This window comes from Solea solea, chromosome 12, assembly GCF_958295425.1.
Source record: "Solea solea chromosome 12, fSolSol10.1, whole genome shotgun sequence".
NCBI classification, from domain to species: domain Eukaryota; kingdom Metazoa; phylum Chordata; class Actinopteri; order Pleuronectiformes; family Soleidae; genus Solea; species Solea solea.
The window spans coordinates 12380486-12399908 of NC_081145.1; the positions used below are offsets into that span (position 1 = coordinate 12380486).

A 19423-nucleotide genomic window follows, 5' to 3' on the forward strand; every position below is an offset into this window, starting at 1 on the left:
ATATATATATATATATATATATATATATATACATACATATATACACACACACATATATATATATTATCAAAAGAAAAATTATGTACACAAGAATAATATAACTGAATGGTGTTATATATATATCAGTAGTAAAGGTGACATTTGTCAAATGTCACTTTTGCATCTTTTTTTGACATATAACCAGTTCATTCAGAAAGGGTGTACCTTAACTGTTTGTTTAAATACAGTACAACAGGTAATGATGTATCAAAGCTGCATTTTGAACTGCCCTTCCTCTTTCAACTCAATCCATAAGAAGTTCATTTAATAACAAAATGCCACCACAATGACCCAGGATATGAATGAAGGGGACATAAGTTATTATTTAAAAAACACATACACAAAAACACACACACACACCACAGGAATTTGGCTCTGAGGCAGCACTCACTGATATGACATCATCCTTGATCACTCTTGATAACAGAGCACATTAAGACAAGAACAACTGAGGCAAAGGTGTCACTGCAGTTTGAACAACCTGAGACACTATAGAATTTACAGCTTGACAGTCATAATTAACAGTTTATGAAAATGTATTTGTTGTGAACTTTGACAAATAATACAGTCCATGAGAATATTTATACTTGTGCTATGGATTCTTTTGTGTCTTACATCAAGTCTATTATAATAATAATAACAATAATGATAATAATAACAACAATAATAATAATAATAATGAGGATGTCTTTTTTTAATTCCCCAGTTATGATCCAAGCTGTCAAAATGAGAGAAGCAGAACAGTAACTTCTTTGCTTCTTATCAGTCAGATCTCTCAGTGTTTTCTTCCAATCCCTTGGCTGATATGTTGTAGCCACTCTTTCAGCATCTGGAAGCTTGGTCGAGCAGTAGGATCTAAGTTCCAGCACTGTTTCATGATGTTATACACCACTTCAGGACAACCATCTGGACAGTCCATTTTGTATCCTTTCTCCACTCTAGGTACTACCTCTTTTAGTGGCTACGGAAAAGCACAAAAGGCATATTAGTAGAGTGTTTCACTGACAGTAGAATATTACAATGTCACACAGACTCATGCGTGAGACAAAAAATATGGTCTTAAAAGTTTGATACTAAACAGGAGTATTTCCTGCCTTGTTCTACAATTTCACTTATTACATTATATAAAAACCACAAAGCATCAGGTCATTTTAACATGTTAACAACAAAATTCATGGATTATTACAAAGAATGAAGAGCAACTTCGACTTCAAAATGTGATTGGGAACTTTGAACTGTGGGGGGCAGCATTACACCTCTAAGTGTATAGCCTGCCATAACATATTGGAAGAAAAGGAAGAAGAAGGGCAGACTGTAAAATGAATGCTAATTATTAATTCATCTTGCACTTAAGATTCAAGATTCAAGATTCTTTATTGTCATTATGCAAGCATAACAAAATTTCCTCCCGAGAAAGATTATGATACTTACAATTCTTGGGTAAGGCACTCGGCCATAAGAGTAAATCTCCCAAAGTAAAATCCCGTAGCTCCAAACGTCTGATTTGGTGGAAAATTTCTACCAATTAAGAGAAGAACACAGATGTCAGAGATGTCTTGTGGTAGGTACACATGGTGAAGCACACTTCCAAACGTGGTACAGCAGTCAGTAAAGAACAGTGTACCTTTTCTCTGAGGGCCTCGGGTGATGTCCACTTTACAGGCAGCTTCGCAGTATCTTGAGTGGAGGAGGCCTCCTTGGTCAGACCAAAGTCACTGACTTTAGCGATGTTGTCGTCTGACACCAGAACATTTCGGGCTGCTAAGTCTCTGTGGACAAAGTTACTTTCCTCCAGGTACGCCATGGCTTCACAGACATCACTATACAGGCACAGAAGAGAAAGGTGTAAACCTGAGGGATGTTTCCTTTTTAAGCTCTCAATTCTTGAATCAACTATGTATCTAAAACAAATTTCCTGATGTTACTACAAAACATGGACTCTTTAAACAAACCTGATTTAACTTTACATTTTACAGTTTGTCATCTAAAATGTTAAATAGGCAGAATAAATGTTGTGAGACTTATTTATCCTTGTCTTCTTTTTACTATTGCACTGCTGCCTTTTACACTTAATTATCACACCCTGTTGACGTCTCTAACTGACTGAATCTAAAATGACAGCTTGTTCGATCATAATAATTCTTGAATAAGCCTGTATGTAAACAAGTAAATCCATTACTACTGTGTCACACTCTTCAACCTCTGAGCATGAACTGTACAGTCTACATTTGATACAGTTTCATTTAAAATATTGTGGACAACTGTAGAAATACGCACAGTGCAAAATGAAGGAGAGCATCTCCACCAAGTACTGTTCGGCCTCTGGAACGTAAATAGTCAACCAAACAGCCCTTAAAAAGAAAAAGAAAACGTTCTTAACTATGTTTTAGATGCAGTTAAATGATCAGAGAGGGAACCACCTACCTTGGCCATGTACTCAGTAACTATATACAGACTCCCATTTTCCTCTACAATCACTCCAAGCAGCTGTACCAGATTATCGTGCCGTAGTTGCCTGAGGATAGACACCAGCACATAGACGTGTTATTTTGGGTTCAGTCTTTTATTAAAAAAAAAAAGAAAAAAAAAGAAAACTTACGTCATGACAGAAGCCTCAGCAATAAAGGCTTGTGCTGTAGCATCGTTTTTTATGCACTTCACAGCTACTTTAGTCCCCCTGTAGTCTCCCACCATGACATCTGAAACAGTCACCAACAATAATAAAGTACTGTTAGAGAATAACCACGGAAACTGCATTAATTTGATCCTGAGCTGAAGAAAAGACATAAACATGGCAGGAAAACACTGCTCACAGCAGATCCTGGTGAATGTTTATTCTGATGCACTACCATATTAATCTATGATAGATTAAAATTGACTTTATCATTTTTGATCGGTGATGAAAGCAATAAAATACATTTATTTTATTGCTTTCAGTCACTTATATTTTGCATTGTAAACATAACTAAGGCTTATTTTGTGAACTTGCCTCCAAATTCTCCTTTTCCAATAACTTGCTGCAGTTTGAGGTCCTTACTGTTCATTGACCAGCCACCTGTAGGTCATTTTAAGAAGGAACAACATGAATGTGAGAGATTACAGACACATAACATAACTGCACATAAGCAGAAAGGCTGCTATAATTGTTAAAAGACTGACAAACTGAGCCTTACCCCTGGAAAATTCATCCTGAGCTGCAACAGTCCCCTCCTCCAGCTTAGGCTTGATCAGTTCGGTGCACAGACCATCTGCGTCTTTGGTGTAGTGCTAGATACAAGTGAAGATAACCAGGAGCAATGAGGTGAGAAATTAACACAAAGTGGAAACAATGTTCCTTAAATGTGTTTCTGGAAAAAAGTAATTTTAAGCAATTTCAAATGATGACTGTTTTTACTCAGACATGTCAGAGACAATCAGTCCAAAGAGGCAAATGCTAAGAATTTTTCCTCTTTCTTCCACTTTTTCTACCTCTTCACTGGCAGCAACAATGGCTGAAGGCAGAATGTCTTTGTATTGTCCCACCATGCCTTTATCACGTTTCATTTGGATTCAAAGATGAGCCGATTGCTGATTTTGATAAATGTTTCTCGAAAAGCAATGTTTCAAAATGACCAGTAGAGGGCATTCTAGTTTAGTGAGAAAGGACAGTCAGGCTGAATGACGTTTTTCATATTTTTAGGTTAAATGAACTTGCACATCTGTTTGATTCAGTAGAATATAAAGCATGCTGCTCTTAAAAATACATTTCACAAGGTAAAAGGATTCATTTAGTCACTTGTATGTAAAATGCTTCACTTCATTTGTGGTTAGGACACTGAACCTCAGCATGCTGCTTGCTCTTCCTCTTTGTCACTTCCTGTTCATTATTTGTTCCAGGAACTGTATGTGGTCTATGAAGTAGCACAATGATATGGGGACTCTTGAAACAGGAAAATGCACTGTACATACAGTGGGTTGATGCTCAATATAGCACCACAGCTAACACCTGAAAAACGTGTTTGTGAAATAAAACCTATTTTTATGTCTTACCTCAACCAGCTGCATGAGGTTCTCAAAAAACACCTCCTCATCAATAGTGAGCTTGCCATTTTTGTAGATGATGCGGTAGTGCTCCACCTTGCCGTCGCAGCTCACACACAGAGTGTAGTCGCCAGGGAAGTTGGTGCTCTCTCGCACTAAGTACAGGCCTGTTTCAGGTGGACAAAGTAGCCTCTCTGCCTGATTCCGCGTTATCTTACCATGAAACCATCTGGAAGTGAAGGAGCCAGAGAGAAATCATTAAACCCAAAACCAATTTTATCAATGAGTCATACAAATGAAATGAAAAGAACACTCTGTGTTGAACAAAAATTCACAATGACGGTACTTTCACCGACACTGATACTCCAGGTAGCACTAAAAAGTTAATTGTAAGTAAAAACAATAAATTAGCAGAAGCTGATTTTCTTTTTTAGATTTTGAACAAATGATGCATCATCCACATGTGATCACTGTTCTATAATCTGATGAAAAATATTTTCATTTCCCCACACCAATATGGTTTTGTGCACATTATAAAACCATATCAGAATAAAAATGACCGGTTTACACAATAAAGGACAAGCACCTTTATATTTATGGATAAATATGAAACCTCTGACACTGCATTGACATGTACCAACACTTTTACGAGCTATTATTGATAAGTGTGTCAGAGGGACTAACAAATCAATGAGTGAACAATGTGAATCTGTGTTACTGATTATAGCCTGTGGGGAATTTTCATATTTTCTTGAAATTATTGTTGTAATGTCAATATTTACCAGGAAGGGCTCCTTACATACCTGACATGAATTATTTTATTACTAATTATTTTTGCATCTGACCTAATGAGAAAGTTAAGTCTACATATCACATGAGCTGCTTTTAGACATGCACGGACGTCCAGAGGTTCTCTAGAAATGTGTGAATGCAAACCACAGAAGTTGCTCTGAAGATTCTCCTAACAGCAACATGTCTAGCTTGCTGTGTGCTAAAAGCCAGACTCCACCCCCTCGCCTGAAACCTCCAGAGACTTTTTCTGCTCTTGTGGACTCATCTCTCCCAGAGAATCTCCCGCTGTTTTTGTCATATGTGAACAGCAAACCCCGGAGAATGTCCGTACTGAATCCTCTGACATCACTCCAAGTTCATGTCTTAAAACAGCTGCAGAAAATGTTGGAAATCTAAAGTCACATTTTCACAGAAATAGAAACCGCTTCCCTCTCAGTTGTAGGAAGAGGTTTGTTGAAACAGTTTTGCATTTCAGTTCTGTAATTCAAAGTAACACCTCCACTTCGGGGCCCTTTACAATTTAGCACAACAAGATATTAAAAAATAAAACAAACATTGTATATGTTTGACTATTTCATACACCATTTTTGGGCTTTGCTGGGAAGAACAATGGAAGCTGTACTTGTTGTATTATATTAATACTTTAATGAAAAGGTAATAATAGGTAACTTTGTTATTTCATAATCACTTTCTCAATGGGGTTCTTTTCAACTGGTTGTTTTACTTGATGATGTGTTATTCATACTTACATGCCCACAACTACTTTTTAGATGGTTTCACTCCGAGATAGAAAACAAACAACAGGATATTGTGCAGAATTGAAGCGAAGCTGAGCTGCAGACAGACACAAGTGCACTGCAATTACGACAGCCCGACCCAACCGTGGTCTCCATTCAAATAACTACGGCGTAACTGCCACGACAAATAGGCAACCACCCTCAGTGACCACAGAGCCATGGGAAGAGGGAAAAGTCAAGCTATTTTAGCCAAAACTGCAAACACCACACGAGGCTGGAGAGGTGACAGTGTTTCTGATTTACACCAACAGATATATAAACCTTAAACAGTTTGCACTGAAAGTCAAATATTACATTGGCCACCAGAATAAAAATGTACCCCAATAATTAGTGTACTTACGGCATTAGACTCAGCTTTCCACCAGATTTTATGCCCTCCCTTTTCTGAACATAGTTGGCTGGGATTGTTCCCTCATGACCTGCAGAGTTTTTAGCTTTGTACCAGTTTGGATCCTGCGACACAAAATACCAGTGAAATTACATTCAAATAATTAAAAAAATATATATATGTGTACACTTCATATGGAGGTAAACAGGGCAAAAGAGTTGATGTGAAACATGTGATTACCTTTGTGACCACAATTATCGTCAACACATCTCCTTTGTTAAAGGGCAGGTCCTGTTCTGATGTGCCTTTGAAGTTGTACCTTGCCACACACTCTGTGCCCTGCGGCCATGGAGTCTAACGGGGGAAGAAGATGGGCATTTAATAACGAGTAAACAAAAAAAGTAAATGTATGATTGTGAATTGATGCAGAATTTGTAATAGTGTGTCTTACCTGGACTTCTGTCATGATGAGGTGGTTCAATCCTCTCAAAGCTGAGGCTCTCCAGCTGCTACCATTAGAGCTGACACACACACACACACACACACACACACACACAAACACAAACAAACACACACACACAGTCAATATGTGGCTTTGCGGGGCAAACCCAGAGGTTCAGATCCACAAGTATCATAACGCAGTAGTGTGTAGTTTATTGTCAAGCAGTGTCAGTAAAAAATACCTTTAGCAGAAAACAGAACTAAGCAGTCTTTTTTTATATCACACTTTCACAACCACAGCAGACTGTTTCCATGACGCAGAAGTATGCATGTGCATTGAAGACAAGCTTCAAGTGAGTAGATGAACCAATTACACACACAAAAAAAACGTTTTGAGACAATAGTGTTGCTGAAGCATAAAGGAAATAAAACACAATCTACTATGTTCTTTCCATTTTATATGGCAACACTTTCCTTTTTGACCTAATGGTTATCAACGGTAATCACTGACAAGAATCAAGAAAGCTCTTTCAATGTTGGAATGTAAACTCATGGTGAGATGTGACCAGACCAGGCCCAAGGGGATATATCTTTACATCAATAAAGCATCAACTGTAGCAAACCTAAAAACACCCAGGGCTGGGTTCCCATGATACATAAACAACAAGCCAGAGCAGAGGCGTTTTTATGAAACTATGACCTTTGAATCAAGTAATGCTCAGCTCCCTACTCCCCCTCAGAACCCCACTTCCTCTCTTCCTGTATCAGTTCCCATGCAAAGGTGGCAAAAGCTCAGCGGTCAGGGCAAGTCCTGGCTTTGATAGATGTGTCACTTTACATGAGGTCACATCCCTCCAACTTCTCGATTGCTATGCAATCAGCTTCCTGTATACGAGTGCAAATTCAGAATTATATTAGGGTAGGGAAACATAAAAACATCATATCACTGTCTGAACACGTGCTGTGTGTCTTTGCACATTTGACTTCATAACCTGTGTCTTTACAAACACACATGAGACTGAAAACTGTCCTTGCTCAGTATGACAGGGATGTGGCGGATGTCTTTTCCCTATGGAGCACTGCAGCTGTCTCTCTGTATCGAGGGACAAAACTGGACACATTTCCCACGTCCATCAACCAAAGACAACAACACCACTTTGCCCCCTGCACACCCCAAACTATTTTTTTTTAAGTTACACGTTGACTCTGCACTGGAAAATCAGGAATACCAGAACACAGCCATGTGGAATCACAATTAAGGAAAACAAATGGAAATGTATACAACAAAACATTGAAGTCTTATGTCACTTAAAAATAACTTTTTTCTCCAGGAGACACCATTACAGGTTTATAATTGCTATCAATCACAAGCAGTTTGATCAAAGTGACTTTCTCGTCTCGAATAGTTTTGTTGAAATGCAAAAACTTCACAAGAAAGAGGGAACTATCTCAACAACTATTGTTGGGTTATCATCTAGTTTGATGCAGATGTTACTCCAGCGATCTCTGATCAATGTGTGCATCAACGGACCAAATGTTATCCATAGGGATGAACAATAATGGTGAACATAATCATAATTATTATATCAAAATCCCAAATTAAAACAACCCAATTAGTATTGTTGTAATTTTAATAGTTCTGATCTTTGCAAATTACTGTTGGAAACCATTCCTACCTTTAAGTTATCAACCTTGCACTAGAATATATTGAGGTTAATGTTTTTAAGTTTTCATGTCGTAATGCTTCATCACATTTTAACTCTATTACAGCAAGTATTTAGGTCACAAAATCTGTCACACTATGGACACTTAATGAGAATATTAGACTCCAAACAGAATATTTCTGAACAAAGTCCTTGGTGGAAAAGCAGGATCAACTGGAATAATGATGACACAGAGCAGAGGACAGTGAATGCATCTCCGCAGCAGCCTGAATGGGACAGAACTCAGTCTGTCATGGAGTCACATTGCCATTTCTGAAGAGCTCTAAACTGGAGCCACAGCTTGCTCTTTTCTGTAAGCACACAAGGCCGCCATTGTGAGCAAGAGATTAACTACTGACCCCTGGACTTCTAATAACTCACTAAAAAGTCCATCATCATCATCCGTCTGTTTAGTGAGCTGGAAATTATTATTCCCATTTTACTCTGCAACTTGTGTCTTTTGTTGATGTTATTACCTCAGCCTCATGTTTTTGGACGCACCTCAAACGTACAGGACAGACTTGGATGATATTTTCTGGGGATGTAGGTTATGGCCCAGGGAAGAAGTGATTAGATTTTACTGGATTGACACTGTGGGGAACTGAGTGGCCTTGGTGGAGGTTTGCACCCTCTAATTTACACCTTAATGATTTGGGGGAAATGTTTACTGTGATTTTCCTCACAGATATTGCAATTTGACTTGCGATATAAGTTTTCAACCGAGAATCAGTTCAATATTTACTATTAGAGAGATGTAAAATATGATGGAGCATTAATGCATGATATTAAGCATTGCATTGATGCAAGATGGTGATGTGTTAAGTTATAAGGTATGAAGAGTTTCTTGTATCACATTTTGTATCACACTTTAAACATATTTTGAGCTTTTCTATGCATAACAATGATGTAACAATAATTACAAGCAGTGAATTCGTTGAATCCCCAGGACATATAATGTCTGCCTCAAAAGAATCAGTTACTGAAACAGGAAACCAGCAAACCATGTGACAGATACAAAATGAACAGAGCCAGAAAATAACATAGAAATGTGACAAGTGACGAATGAATAAGACGTTCGTGTCACTTAAACAAAGCTCATATAGCTTTGTGTAAGTCCCTCCTTACTCTTGGCCTCCATAACAATCCTTCTCTCAGACTGGTTGATTATCTTGCCTTATGCAATCTGTTTTAGCTCAAACTTTACAAGTCAGTGGTAGGTTGACGGCACAGAGCAAGACAGAACAGGAATGTAGAAATATCTTCTCGGTCTTGTTTGAATCTGCCACTCCCTCACCTGTCTCCAGACAAAACGTCAAAATGCTGATTATACTCAGTTTTTTCAAAGGCTATTGTGATACTACACAGTGAAGTGAGCAGGACCAGAGTTGATGTGGAAGGATTTGCATTTTCTACAAACCATGTTATACTTCTTCTTTACTACATTCCAAAGAAAAATATTAAACATTAAACATATTATTTTACTTAATACTGTAAAAAAAATATCTAATCCTTTTTGGTGTGTGTATGTGAGACATCTAATTTAAACAAGCATTCAGCACTGCAGCTTTGGCTTGATTTAGTTTTAACACTCTGTGGCTCACATGGGAACCTAGCATAATGTGTTTTGTTGACCTATACACAAATGTATTAGTGGATTGTCACACTTCTTTTAAGTCAAGTTTCAAATGTGTTATTAACACTTCAACCAAAGACACATTTAAATAATTCTGCATCACTTCTCTCATTTAAATGACGGTTGAAGACACAGAGGTTTAATTACCCAATATTTCACAAATACTTGACAAAGACTGAATAAAATGGGGTAAAACAAATACAGACTGGTGCACCTGAACCTTTTTATCTTTCATGCTGCATTAATCATCTTTAGGCCTATCACATTCATCTTGTACCTCCATGGAATGTTCTGACACTTGTACCACTGGAATGAACTACTTATCTTTACATACCAAAAACTAGCTTCACCTCAATGTGTAATCGACAAAATGAGATTTACTTATGGATGCATTATATTCAGGCTCATATTAGGTATTTCTATATTAATGTATTCTTCCGCCACCATCCTATTGTAAGAACATCACAATGATCATTATGATGTTTTAGTATTATTAAAGTACTGTGCTCTTGTTTGCAGCCTCCACATGCCGCAGGGGGCAGTGGTAATGTGCCCTCTCATTCTGACCCTCCAGCTTCACGATGTTCTGCATCTGCTTTGAAAGCTTTGAGCCAAGTGAAGCATAAAGGATACAATTATTTTTGTCCATCTCCACCAAGGTTTGTTTTATTGTTTTCTTTCCAATGGGTACTAAACAGAAACACTGAAGAAAGGAGGAGGGAAAGATGAAATGTGCCCACAGTTCACCCAGCTGGGCCTGAGAGCCTGCAGATGTTCTCCTCAGAGGAGGAAGTCATCTCTGCCTCTCGGACAACAGCTGGATTCCAGTGAAGCAGCACTGCTCAGTCACACAACTGTGAGAGGAAGTATAAAGCGGTAGACCCTTGGTACAAGTTATTATTGTATTGACTTATTATCAGACAGTTTTGCATACGAGTCCCACGGGCTCATACAGAATGAATAAAAATGAATACTTGTTCTTCAGTGACAACCAGACATTGCAGTCAACTTTGCATTTTATTGCTGCAAAAACCAGACAGCACAATGAAGGTGTGGATGCTTATGGAACATTAGATAACTGATGCTGATGTTACCAAATGAAGGTATCAAAACTGATACAGCGTACTAGGCAAAGTTGCCATGCATGAACAGTGGACAGTCACTTCCTTGCTGGAGTGTTTTGCACACAACGCAGTGCAATGCTGCTCTGCTAATGCAGCCATGCATGACACATTGCAGGGTAACGGCAAGGCTTTGCTGTGGTTTCATGAGCTTTCTTTGTACTGTGTGAGTAGCTTACATTTACAGTGTTGTCAAACTGTTCAAGACTCTGTCAGCAAGCATCAGACTGGCACTGGTCTTTTTTCAGAAAGTTGCTGATCTTTGAGGGAAATCCTGTCTAAGTTGGATGGACATCATCCAGAAACAAACAAGTGGCCCTCAGTTTCTCTCTCTGACAAAATGCTGCTGCGTTTTTTTGGCACTTGCACATTGGTGGCTTTTCCAAATCTTTCAATTAATATTTTCATCAGAATTAAAGGCAATATCACAATAGCAGGCATTTCCATTCAATAATAACCCTCTTTCTGAGCTCTGGCACATGCTGATCTATAGACATCAGCACAGTAACATCAATAGCAATACTGTTATCTACCATGTAGTCATACAGTAATGTGGCAAGCTGCAGGATGATGATGCTGCTGCAAGAAGACACAAAACGATATGAACAATTATCCTGGCAAAATTAGCTGCAATCACGATATAATAAATGTTTTAATATGTTTAAATTTAGAGAGAGCCTTCAGTCCATACTCTCACATCTGTAAGACATCCACAGATATCAACATATCCTGATATGATCTTCTAAAAGCTAGTAGATACAGAGGAAACAGAACTAATGGTGTTACAAAAACATTACTCATGTTACCAAAAATATGATTTTAATGTTAATGAACATTGTAAAGTAGAAAACGAGAATCTCAAAAAGGGCCGGTGCGTAACATTTTAGGAAAATGTATTGGCAGATATTGAATACACTACCCACATGTACAGTATGTAAAATTGCTCTAAAAAACAGTTGCGTTTTGAACAGCATCCTTTCTGGTATGTAAAGGCTACCGTAGTTCCCCTGAGCAGAGGAGTCTTCCATTAGTTTACTGATGAAGTATCACCCTTAGATGTCACTAATTCTTACATATTGGACCTTTAAAGCGCTCCAAAAAAAGCCACTATGACTGTATTTTGGAGAATTTCTGTCACTCATGGAAGATATTAGAGATATCCTCCAATTTGCGAAATTGCGATTGTCCCGATGATGTCAATATTGCATTTTAATTACGATGCACAATCATTTTGTATATTGTCCCATCCTGAGCTGCAACTCAGAAGACCAGTGGAAGCAGAGGGAGGAGGTTATTAATAAGACCATATCGCATGTTTATTAGCCAACTTTTTATCAGTGCTGCAATCAGCACTGACAAAAAAAAGTAAACAAGTAAACCTGTGTTTTTACTGTGAACTCCTGCAGCTTCAAAACCTCAGTATATTATAAACTTTATGTTATTGTATATTAAATAACTACTATTGTACATAAACATAACAGGATTTTATGGCTACAAGGTTTAATTACACAACAACACATCTCTGCATCAAGAAGCCAGATTACAGAATAAAGTCTTACCTGTCAAAGATTGGAGGGCAATGACAGGTGAGGTCAGCTACAACCAGGCAGTTTTCATCAGCAGCAGCTAAATTCCCACTGACCACGTCAGTAACGATGGAGTTGATGTCGACGAGCCAGGCACATGAAGTCCTGATGAGGAAGTGAAATCTCTCAGGTGATTTCAGCAAATCATCTCAACAAAACAGCCAACACTGATGATGCTGCTGCTGCTGCCGCCGCGTCTCCTGTCAACATCATGCTGGGTTAAATAACTTTAAATACAGGAAAGAAAAAGAAAACTTTCTTACAAACTTCACTGTCCCTCTGTAAAAGAAGTTGGTAAGAAAAATATAACGCGAGGACTCAAACTGTCAAACTGCAGCGATGAATTGTATGCGATTCAAATTCATCTGAGTGTCCCACTCCTTCTTCCCCAAGAAACATTCAAGTTTTTTTTTTGCCCCACCTTGGTTTTGCAGCGCGCATGCGCACCACCGTCAAATTCATCCGGTTAAAAATAGGCTTTTACTGAATACGAGTTGTAGTATTCAAGACCTCTTTTTGAATCCCTGGTCCAAGTCAATGAGGGCCCAGGATTTTAAATGAAGCTCAGTTAAAACCACACATGACTTTTTGTATGAATCATTGTTGTGATTGGACAGAAAACATATCTTTAAATGCAACCAATGCCATACTACAAAGCAACAAGTGGTTATTTAGAACTTACATTATAGTGAAATGTGCTACTTCTTGTAAATAAAAGTTTATATGTGGATCTGTACAAGAGAGTATTATATTTTTGATTTCAGGAAGCAAAATAATATGATACGACTGGTCTTGGTTTCAGAGTGCCTTGATCTTGGTTTTTGCTGTCTTAACTACTACACTGCACTGAACCCATGTCAGTGTTAATCAATGAGGTAATGTTCAAAAGAAGTCCCACAACATCAACAGTGGTTATTTATTTTTAAATTGCTTTAATCTGCAGATGTAACACAAAACCACTGGACATTTTTTTTCTACACAGGAAGCTTGAGAGTGAACATTGGTCACAAATGTGGCCGAAAACCCCTCTTCATTCAATGTGGCTTTGCTGAACTGAAATCGGACCTTTATGGACACAACATCCATTGCAGTACAACAAAACAATTTTTTTCAAAACAGGGAAACAAAATCTCCTTTTAAACCAATTTCCTTTCTAACAGGAGAATTCCCAGATCTACCCCATTTACTGGTTGATCACATTTTATGAAAAAGTCACACCATTCATAGTGGGACGAAATATTAGGTACATAAAGCTGCCATTTTTTTTTTTTTACAACAGAATGAGGAAATGCCTCCACTAAACCATGTGGATTCACGGCCCCCTGGTGGCCAAAGACAAACACACATCAGCTTATGTTCACATTTAGTAACACTGGCTGCTTGTCTCAACAGATGTGACATGACACATCAGGCTGAAGGAATGTTGGAGAAAGGACAAAACATTTGTGCATGGCAGTAAATTTCACTGATTCAGCGCTCAAACCCTGTGCAGACTGGTGTACACAGAGAAAACATAACAAGGTTTATTTTATCCTTGAGCTTATGTGTAGAAAAAAAATACATCAAATACCAAACAGTAAGATTTGTAACCTTGTAAGTCTATACTGTGTTTTTAAACTCTGGTGATCTCAGCGATACAGGGCTCAGGTATTATGAAAGATGCAGCAAAGCATTGTTGAAAAGCTCTTACATTACAAATGACTCCTCTGTCAAGGCCTCAATAAGCAATCATACAGCCAACGTTGTATGTATGTTTCACAGTCTATGTTTTGGGGGAAGAACAAACTAAAGTAATGGTCAAATACATTCAGACAAAACTTTGTCCACAGCTTTTCATCACAATCAGCCACTTTTAACTGGTACAGAGGTTTTTTTCCCTTCTCTGTGGGTTGAGATCAAAATTTTCCTAATGCTGTATTTTATGACTTTAGATGGAAAACTGACATTCCCAGCTGAATGGTTGAATTCCATTGCTATACCAGTGGTTTTCAGCCAGGCCATATAAAATCTTTAACATCTTACATAGCTCCTAACCATCTGCAAATCAAACCGCTATACAGTTTAAGAAACTAATATGTATTATTTTCTATTGTTCCAGGTATCCACTGGCTTCTACTCATTTCTATTTAGTATAAGATTATTTTGCCAAACATCAATTCCACATTTATTCTTGTTAGTGTAAGAAGAAAATAACAATATAACAAATTTTGAAACTGTTCATTCATTTTAGACGGTAATGAATGAAAACCAAAAATACTGTATTAACAAAGACAGTTGCCAGCAAATGTTCAGTAGAAATGTTAAATGGTCATGATTTGTAGTTAAAGACCTGAAGCTTTCAAAGACAATGGTATGTTTCTTCAGTTTTTCAAAAATTAAGTCCGTTAACTTCTACAAAACCATCACTATAAAAGGGACTAATAATGGTTTTGGATGCGGTTTCATCTTATCTGAGCCCTTATTATCAACACAATATACCGCAGGCAAACAAAACAAGTGATATCTGGATTCTCTCCAGTGATCAGACAATTCCACGTCCATTTAGTTTGACAACGCACAGATGAAAATTCACTTTGGCTGAAGATTTTATCCTGATAAAAATCTGGAAGGCGGTGAGCAAAGCCACAAGTAATCAGAACGGAAAAAAATATATGCAATTTCTGTTGTGTATTCATTACTGGTTCTCATTCACTACATGGCTTTGGAATGACGTTAGATTGCAATGAACATTCAGAGACTCTCCTTTTTAAGTCAGATTGTCCTACAAAAATTTAAAACTAAACTCTCTGTGTATTGTACGGAAACCCATCATTGAAATACCTTGCAATATGTAAATAGAATTGTATGTACAATATGCAAATACAACTACATGTTTACTTTTGATGATTTTTTCAATGATTTAAAAGTTTTTTTTCTTCTCCATCAATAAGGCCTGGTTCACATACGGTGCGTGTGGCATGTGTGTCGCTGCTGCATTGTCATTGTCAGCTCACGTTTTCAGTGCATTCACACCGCCTGCGAGAGGTGTATGTCTCAGGCACGGCCAATTTTATGTTCCAGCGTCTTACCTATGTTTTTGTGTGACACGTGCTATTCCAAGCAAAGATAGAAAAGATCTTTTGCACAGCAGTTTTAGTGTCTAGGCTGAGTATGAATGCATGAAAAACAAAAATATATTTTTAAAACAATTTTAGCAGCTGTAATACTTATTACTTATTAGGTGAAAGGCTGACTCTTGCACACAAGTAAGACGCAGCAGACATGCAGCCATTGTGAACACACAAACAAGCAAGACACAGCAGTAATACCACACAGCAGCGAAGCACACGCCACGCATTCCGGGTTTAAACCAGGTTTAAGCTTAACGTCCCTGAAGACCTAACATAGGAAACCATGGTCCTTCATAGAGGAAAAAATACTTTTCACATGTTAATGAGTTAGAAAACTGAGGGATGAACAGAAAAACAGAAGCTCAAACGCCCAAACCCAGTCAAGAATGGTGAAAGATTCAATCTGTCGTGTTAACCGTCAGTCCCCTCATGCAGAGTGCAGTGGGATGACAAACTTGCACCCAAAAGGAGAATGGTACTTGATTCCAACTTCCTGGAACACCTGGCGAGGAATACCTATGTCACACAGGTAAACCCTGCCAGCACCTTCAGCCAGGGGAAGCGGGAGGCAAAGAGAGAGGGACCACTTGGCCTCAACTGCCTGACCCTGCCCACTCACAGGAGGGTCTAAGCTGAGCACTGGCGCTCTGTTCTGATTAGCCCAGTCTGCAGCTGCTCGGTACCAAGGCTGATCCATCAGGAATGTGTTCTCATGGCAGTCCAGGCAGTTAATGATTAGGTCAACCGGGGTGTCTGGAAGGTCTGAAGGGTGAGAAAGAAAAATATTAGGGTTTTGCTTGCTGCAAATACATAAAGTCAAAACATAATAAAAAGAAAAAAAAGGCTCACCTTTGATACTTGACACCTGTTTGCCCCCAGTCTTGTTAAAGAGTGTGAGCTCACTGGTGACTGAGTCAAGCATCTTGACAAAGTTGGGCAGAAAAAGGATTGCCTCTACTTCATGATTAGCCAGGTGACGACCACAACTGATGCCCTGAGCTCCCTGAACATGGGGGCCACACAGCAGAGCAACTGTGGGGCGCTGGTGTAGATTTTTTGGAGTGAATCTGGAAAAAAAAACATTCATAATAATAAGTATTAAAACTAAAGTAAAAACAAACCAATCATCCTTGCTTCAGTCTTCACCTTTTTTATTTCTTTTTTTTTTTTTTATACTTCAACAACATACTTTCTGACCATTATCAAATTTAACAGTAAGTTGCTAACCTGTTGGGGCCACCAAGCAAAGTAAGTGCCATCTGACTGGCACACACTCCAGTCATTTCAAGTCTTCTTTCCAACGACAGACCATAACGCTCAGCAACAGAGAGCAGGCGCTTGTGTAGTTCATAGGAAATACTGGGTACAACAAGGCCAGAATCTATAAGGGAAAGGACACAAATATGCAACTTCCATTAATTTCCGAACATTATAATTTGTTAACATTTTTAGCATTGAGGAACACTTACCAGTGCAATATTCTTTGGGCCCGGGCTGCGGTACAGTAATCTGTCTGTACACAATAGGTTTTCCTTCCAGGATGTTCTCATCGTGACGGTACCGCGAAGGTGTCTGCTCCTGTGGTGTCCCACGTGACCTTGCACCATTACGACGCTCTGATATGTCAATCTCTGAGAAAACTGCTGCTTTGTCAAAAAGAGCCAAGTTTCCTTCAAAATCAAAATCTGTTTCCAGTTCTTCATCCACACCATCCCCAAAACACTCGTCATCTCTTTGCTTCATCTGACCATTCTTCACCCCGTTCTTCTTCGGTGTCATTTGGCTTGGCCCTCGACTGCAAGATGACCCTAATGGGAAAGTAAATTAATTGATCATCTCTATGCAGAGCAATGCACAGTAGTAATTATTTTTATTGTGACAGAATTGTAGAAATGTGGTCTTACAAGAGTTGTGTCTTCGACGGAATCCTTTGGGCTGCCCAGGAACATCCAGATGACGCTCTGCGTAGCTTTTAGAGCAATGCTGAGGAGAGTTAACTTTCTCCACAGACCTGGGGTCACCCTTTGGGACTGCAACTGGAGCACTGCCAATTTTTGTAGGCACAGAAATGCTGGTCCGTATGTTGCCATTTCTAATATCTAAAATCTTTAGTTCCTTGATGTCAATGGCACTGCAGAAAGAGAAGACAAACCACAGATGTGAAACAGATCTATATGCAAAGGCAGCTAATGGGGGAAATAATTAAATGCCAAGTTTTACCTGAACGTGACCTCGGGGACTGGACACTTGACTCCATTGTGGAAAGGTTGTTTTAAAGAGATAGTTTGGCTGGTCTGGTCCACAGATGATACTTCTCCTTGATAGACTCCCAGTGTCGGCCCACAGTTAATGGACACTAAACTACCCAACCAATCCGCAGCCATTTCTGCATAATGATGAATAACATAATTTACACCTAGATTATTCCAATAACAGACTTGCAGTATCCACGACACTTAAATTAATTCAACAAAACAACTTTCTGATAGTAGTTCATCTGAGATACTTGCTGCTCGATGCTGACGAACAGTTAAGCTAACCGACTAGCGTTAGCGTCGACCTGTTATTTACGTTTATTGTATGAAAATTATGTATTAGCGTATCTTATTTAAGTATCTTACCTTTCGGACCTAATTCAGGGGTCAGGGTCTTGCAGAACAATGAATAATAATCTGTACTGTTAAGTGCTTGAAAGTAAGAATCTTTAATCTCGGAAACTGTTAGCCTCAGGAATAGCTACAACCTTTGGCTAATAGCTTCTGGGTGACAATTTCCTGTTTCCGGATGAGATTTTTTCAAAATAATAGCTTACACCAAGTTTATGATTATCAAGTTGATATATTGTGCACGGTCTGTGCTTGGTTTTCAATAAACCAGGTGTCAGCCACCGATGCAGGGACGTTCTACGATCGGTGTCTGCAGAAGTTACTAAGAGTATTTAACGACGAATTATGGGAGGTTGTTGACTTCACAGAGGAACGCAGCAGTGCTCCACTTTTGTCCACTCATGACGATCACATTTTAAACACCTTTTTTTTTTTCATTTTAGGCCATGTTCAATCCCTCTGGTGTCAGGACTAAATAGTGAAACCATAAATGAATAAACAACTACGATACGTAAACTGACCGGAAGTAAAGGGGCCCCTCATTTGCGGAAGTTATAGAGGAAGTATGATGTCAATTCACAGAAAAGGGATTTGGGATTTTTGAAGTTGATATGAACAAATGCTATCAATGCTTCTAAAATCATCTTATTTAATGTGAAAAGTTTCATATTCATAATTGATTGTTTTTTTTGTTTTTTTTAATTGATTTTGTTTTAATTTCCAATGTATTTACTTGCTTCTGTAAAGCACTATGAATTGCCTTGTGTAAGAATGGCACTATACAAATAAACTTGCCTTGCCTTGCCTATTCATAAATGTAAATGTATGAAAATTATTATCAAACAACAACATAACAAATAATAATACAAAAAATATATTTTAAAGCAGGACTGACAAATTCAGAATTGTTTCAAAGAATCCACAGTCATTTTTGTCTGTACTTCCTGTTGCTTTCATTACTTTAAATTCAAGTTGACATAAAATCGGACTATAAAAAAGAATGGGGTATATTAGTTCCACATAATCTTGTAAGAATTTGACCTACGGTATAAGCAGCATGTGCAATGAATTAAGTAAAATATTTATTTGCTTGTTCTTCTTTAAAGGCTGAGGGATTTAAAATGCTTATGACAATGGCCTGACACAATTGGACTGAAAAACAACTTTAGATTTAGTCATAGATGCAATATTTCACACTGATCTGAAAGAGTATCTGCAAGCTCAGCCATAATAATATTTGACAACTC

At 38.3% G+C, this 19423-nt stretch overlaps 2 protein-coding genes across 2 annotated transcripts; both read right to left on the minus strand.

Moving 5' to 3' along the window:
- Positions 1-336: 336 nt before the first annotated feature.
- On the minus strand, positions 337-13256 carry LOC131469862 (tyrosine-protein kinase CSK-like). Its single transcript, XM_058645269.1, has 13 exons — positions 12434-13256; positions 6428-6497; positions 6217-6330; positions 5989-6101; positions 4069-4288; positions 3213-3306; positions 3029-3094; positions 2639-2738; positions 2464-2554; positions 2317-2390; positions 1664-1859; positions 1471-1557; positions 337-1000 (listed from the first exon to the last, which is right to left on the minus strand). Exons 2-13 carry the CDS (start codon positions 6440-6442, stop codon positions 815-817), a joined length of 1356 nt encoding a protein of 451 aa, XP_058501252.1. The 5' UTR covers positions 6443-6497; positions 12434-13256; the 3' UTR covers positions 337-814.
- A 99-nt stretch (positions 13257-13355) lies between these two features.
- Positions 13356-18349, minus strand: edc3 (enhancer of mRNA decapping 3 homolog (S. cerevisiae)). Its single transcript, XM_058645268.1, has 7 exons — positions 18192-18349; positions 17791-17956; positions 17475-17701; positions 17040-17378; positions 16798-16951; positions 16420-16637; positions 13356-16332 (listed from the first exon to the last, which is right to left on the minus strand). The coding sequence occupies exons 2-7, from the start codon at positions 17952-17954 to the stop codon at positions 15998-16000; spliced, it is 1437 nt and encodes a 478-aa protein (XP_058501251.1). The 5' UTR covers positions 17955-17956; positions 18192-18349; the 3' UTR covers positions 13356-15997.
- Positions 18350-19423: the final 1074 nt, after the last annotated feature.

Excerpts from the sequence above, each read along its gene's own strand:
- LOC131469862 (XM_058645269.1), bottom strand. Across the intron at positions 3,307-4,068 it reads ACCTCATGCAGCTGGTTGAG|CACTACACCAAAGACGCAGA; the intron begins GTAAGACATAAA and ends ACTTGTATCTAG. Across the intron at positions 2,391-2,463 it reads TTACTGAGTACATGGCCAAG|GGCTGTTTGGTTGACTATTT; the intron begins GTAGGTGGTTCC and ends TTTCTTTTTAAG.
- edc3 (XM_058645268.1), bottom strand. The coding sequence starts at position 17,954 with ATGGCTGCGGATTGGTTGGGTAGTTTAGTGTCCATTAACTGTGGGCCG. Across the intron at positions 16,952-17,039 it reads GCCCAAAGAATATTGCACTG|ATTCTGGCCTTGTTGTACCC; the intron begins GTAAGTGTTCCT and ends TTTCCCTTATAG. Across the intron at positions 16,638-16,797 it reads TTGCTTGGTGGCCCCAACAG|ATTCACTCCAAAAAATCTAC; the intron begins GTTAGCAACTTA and ends TTTTTTTTCCAG.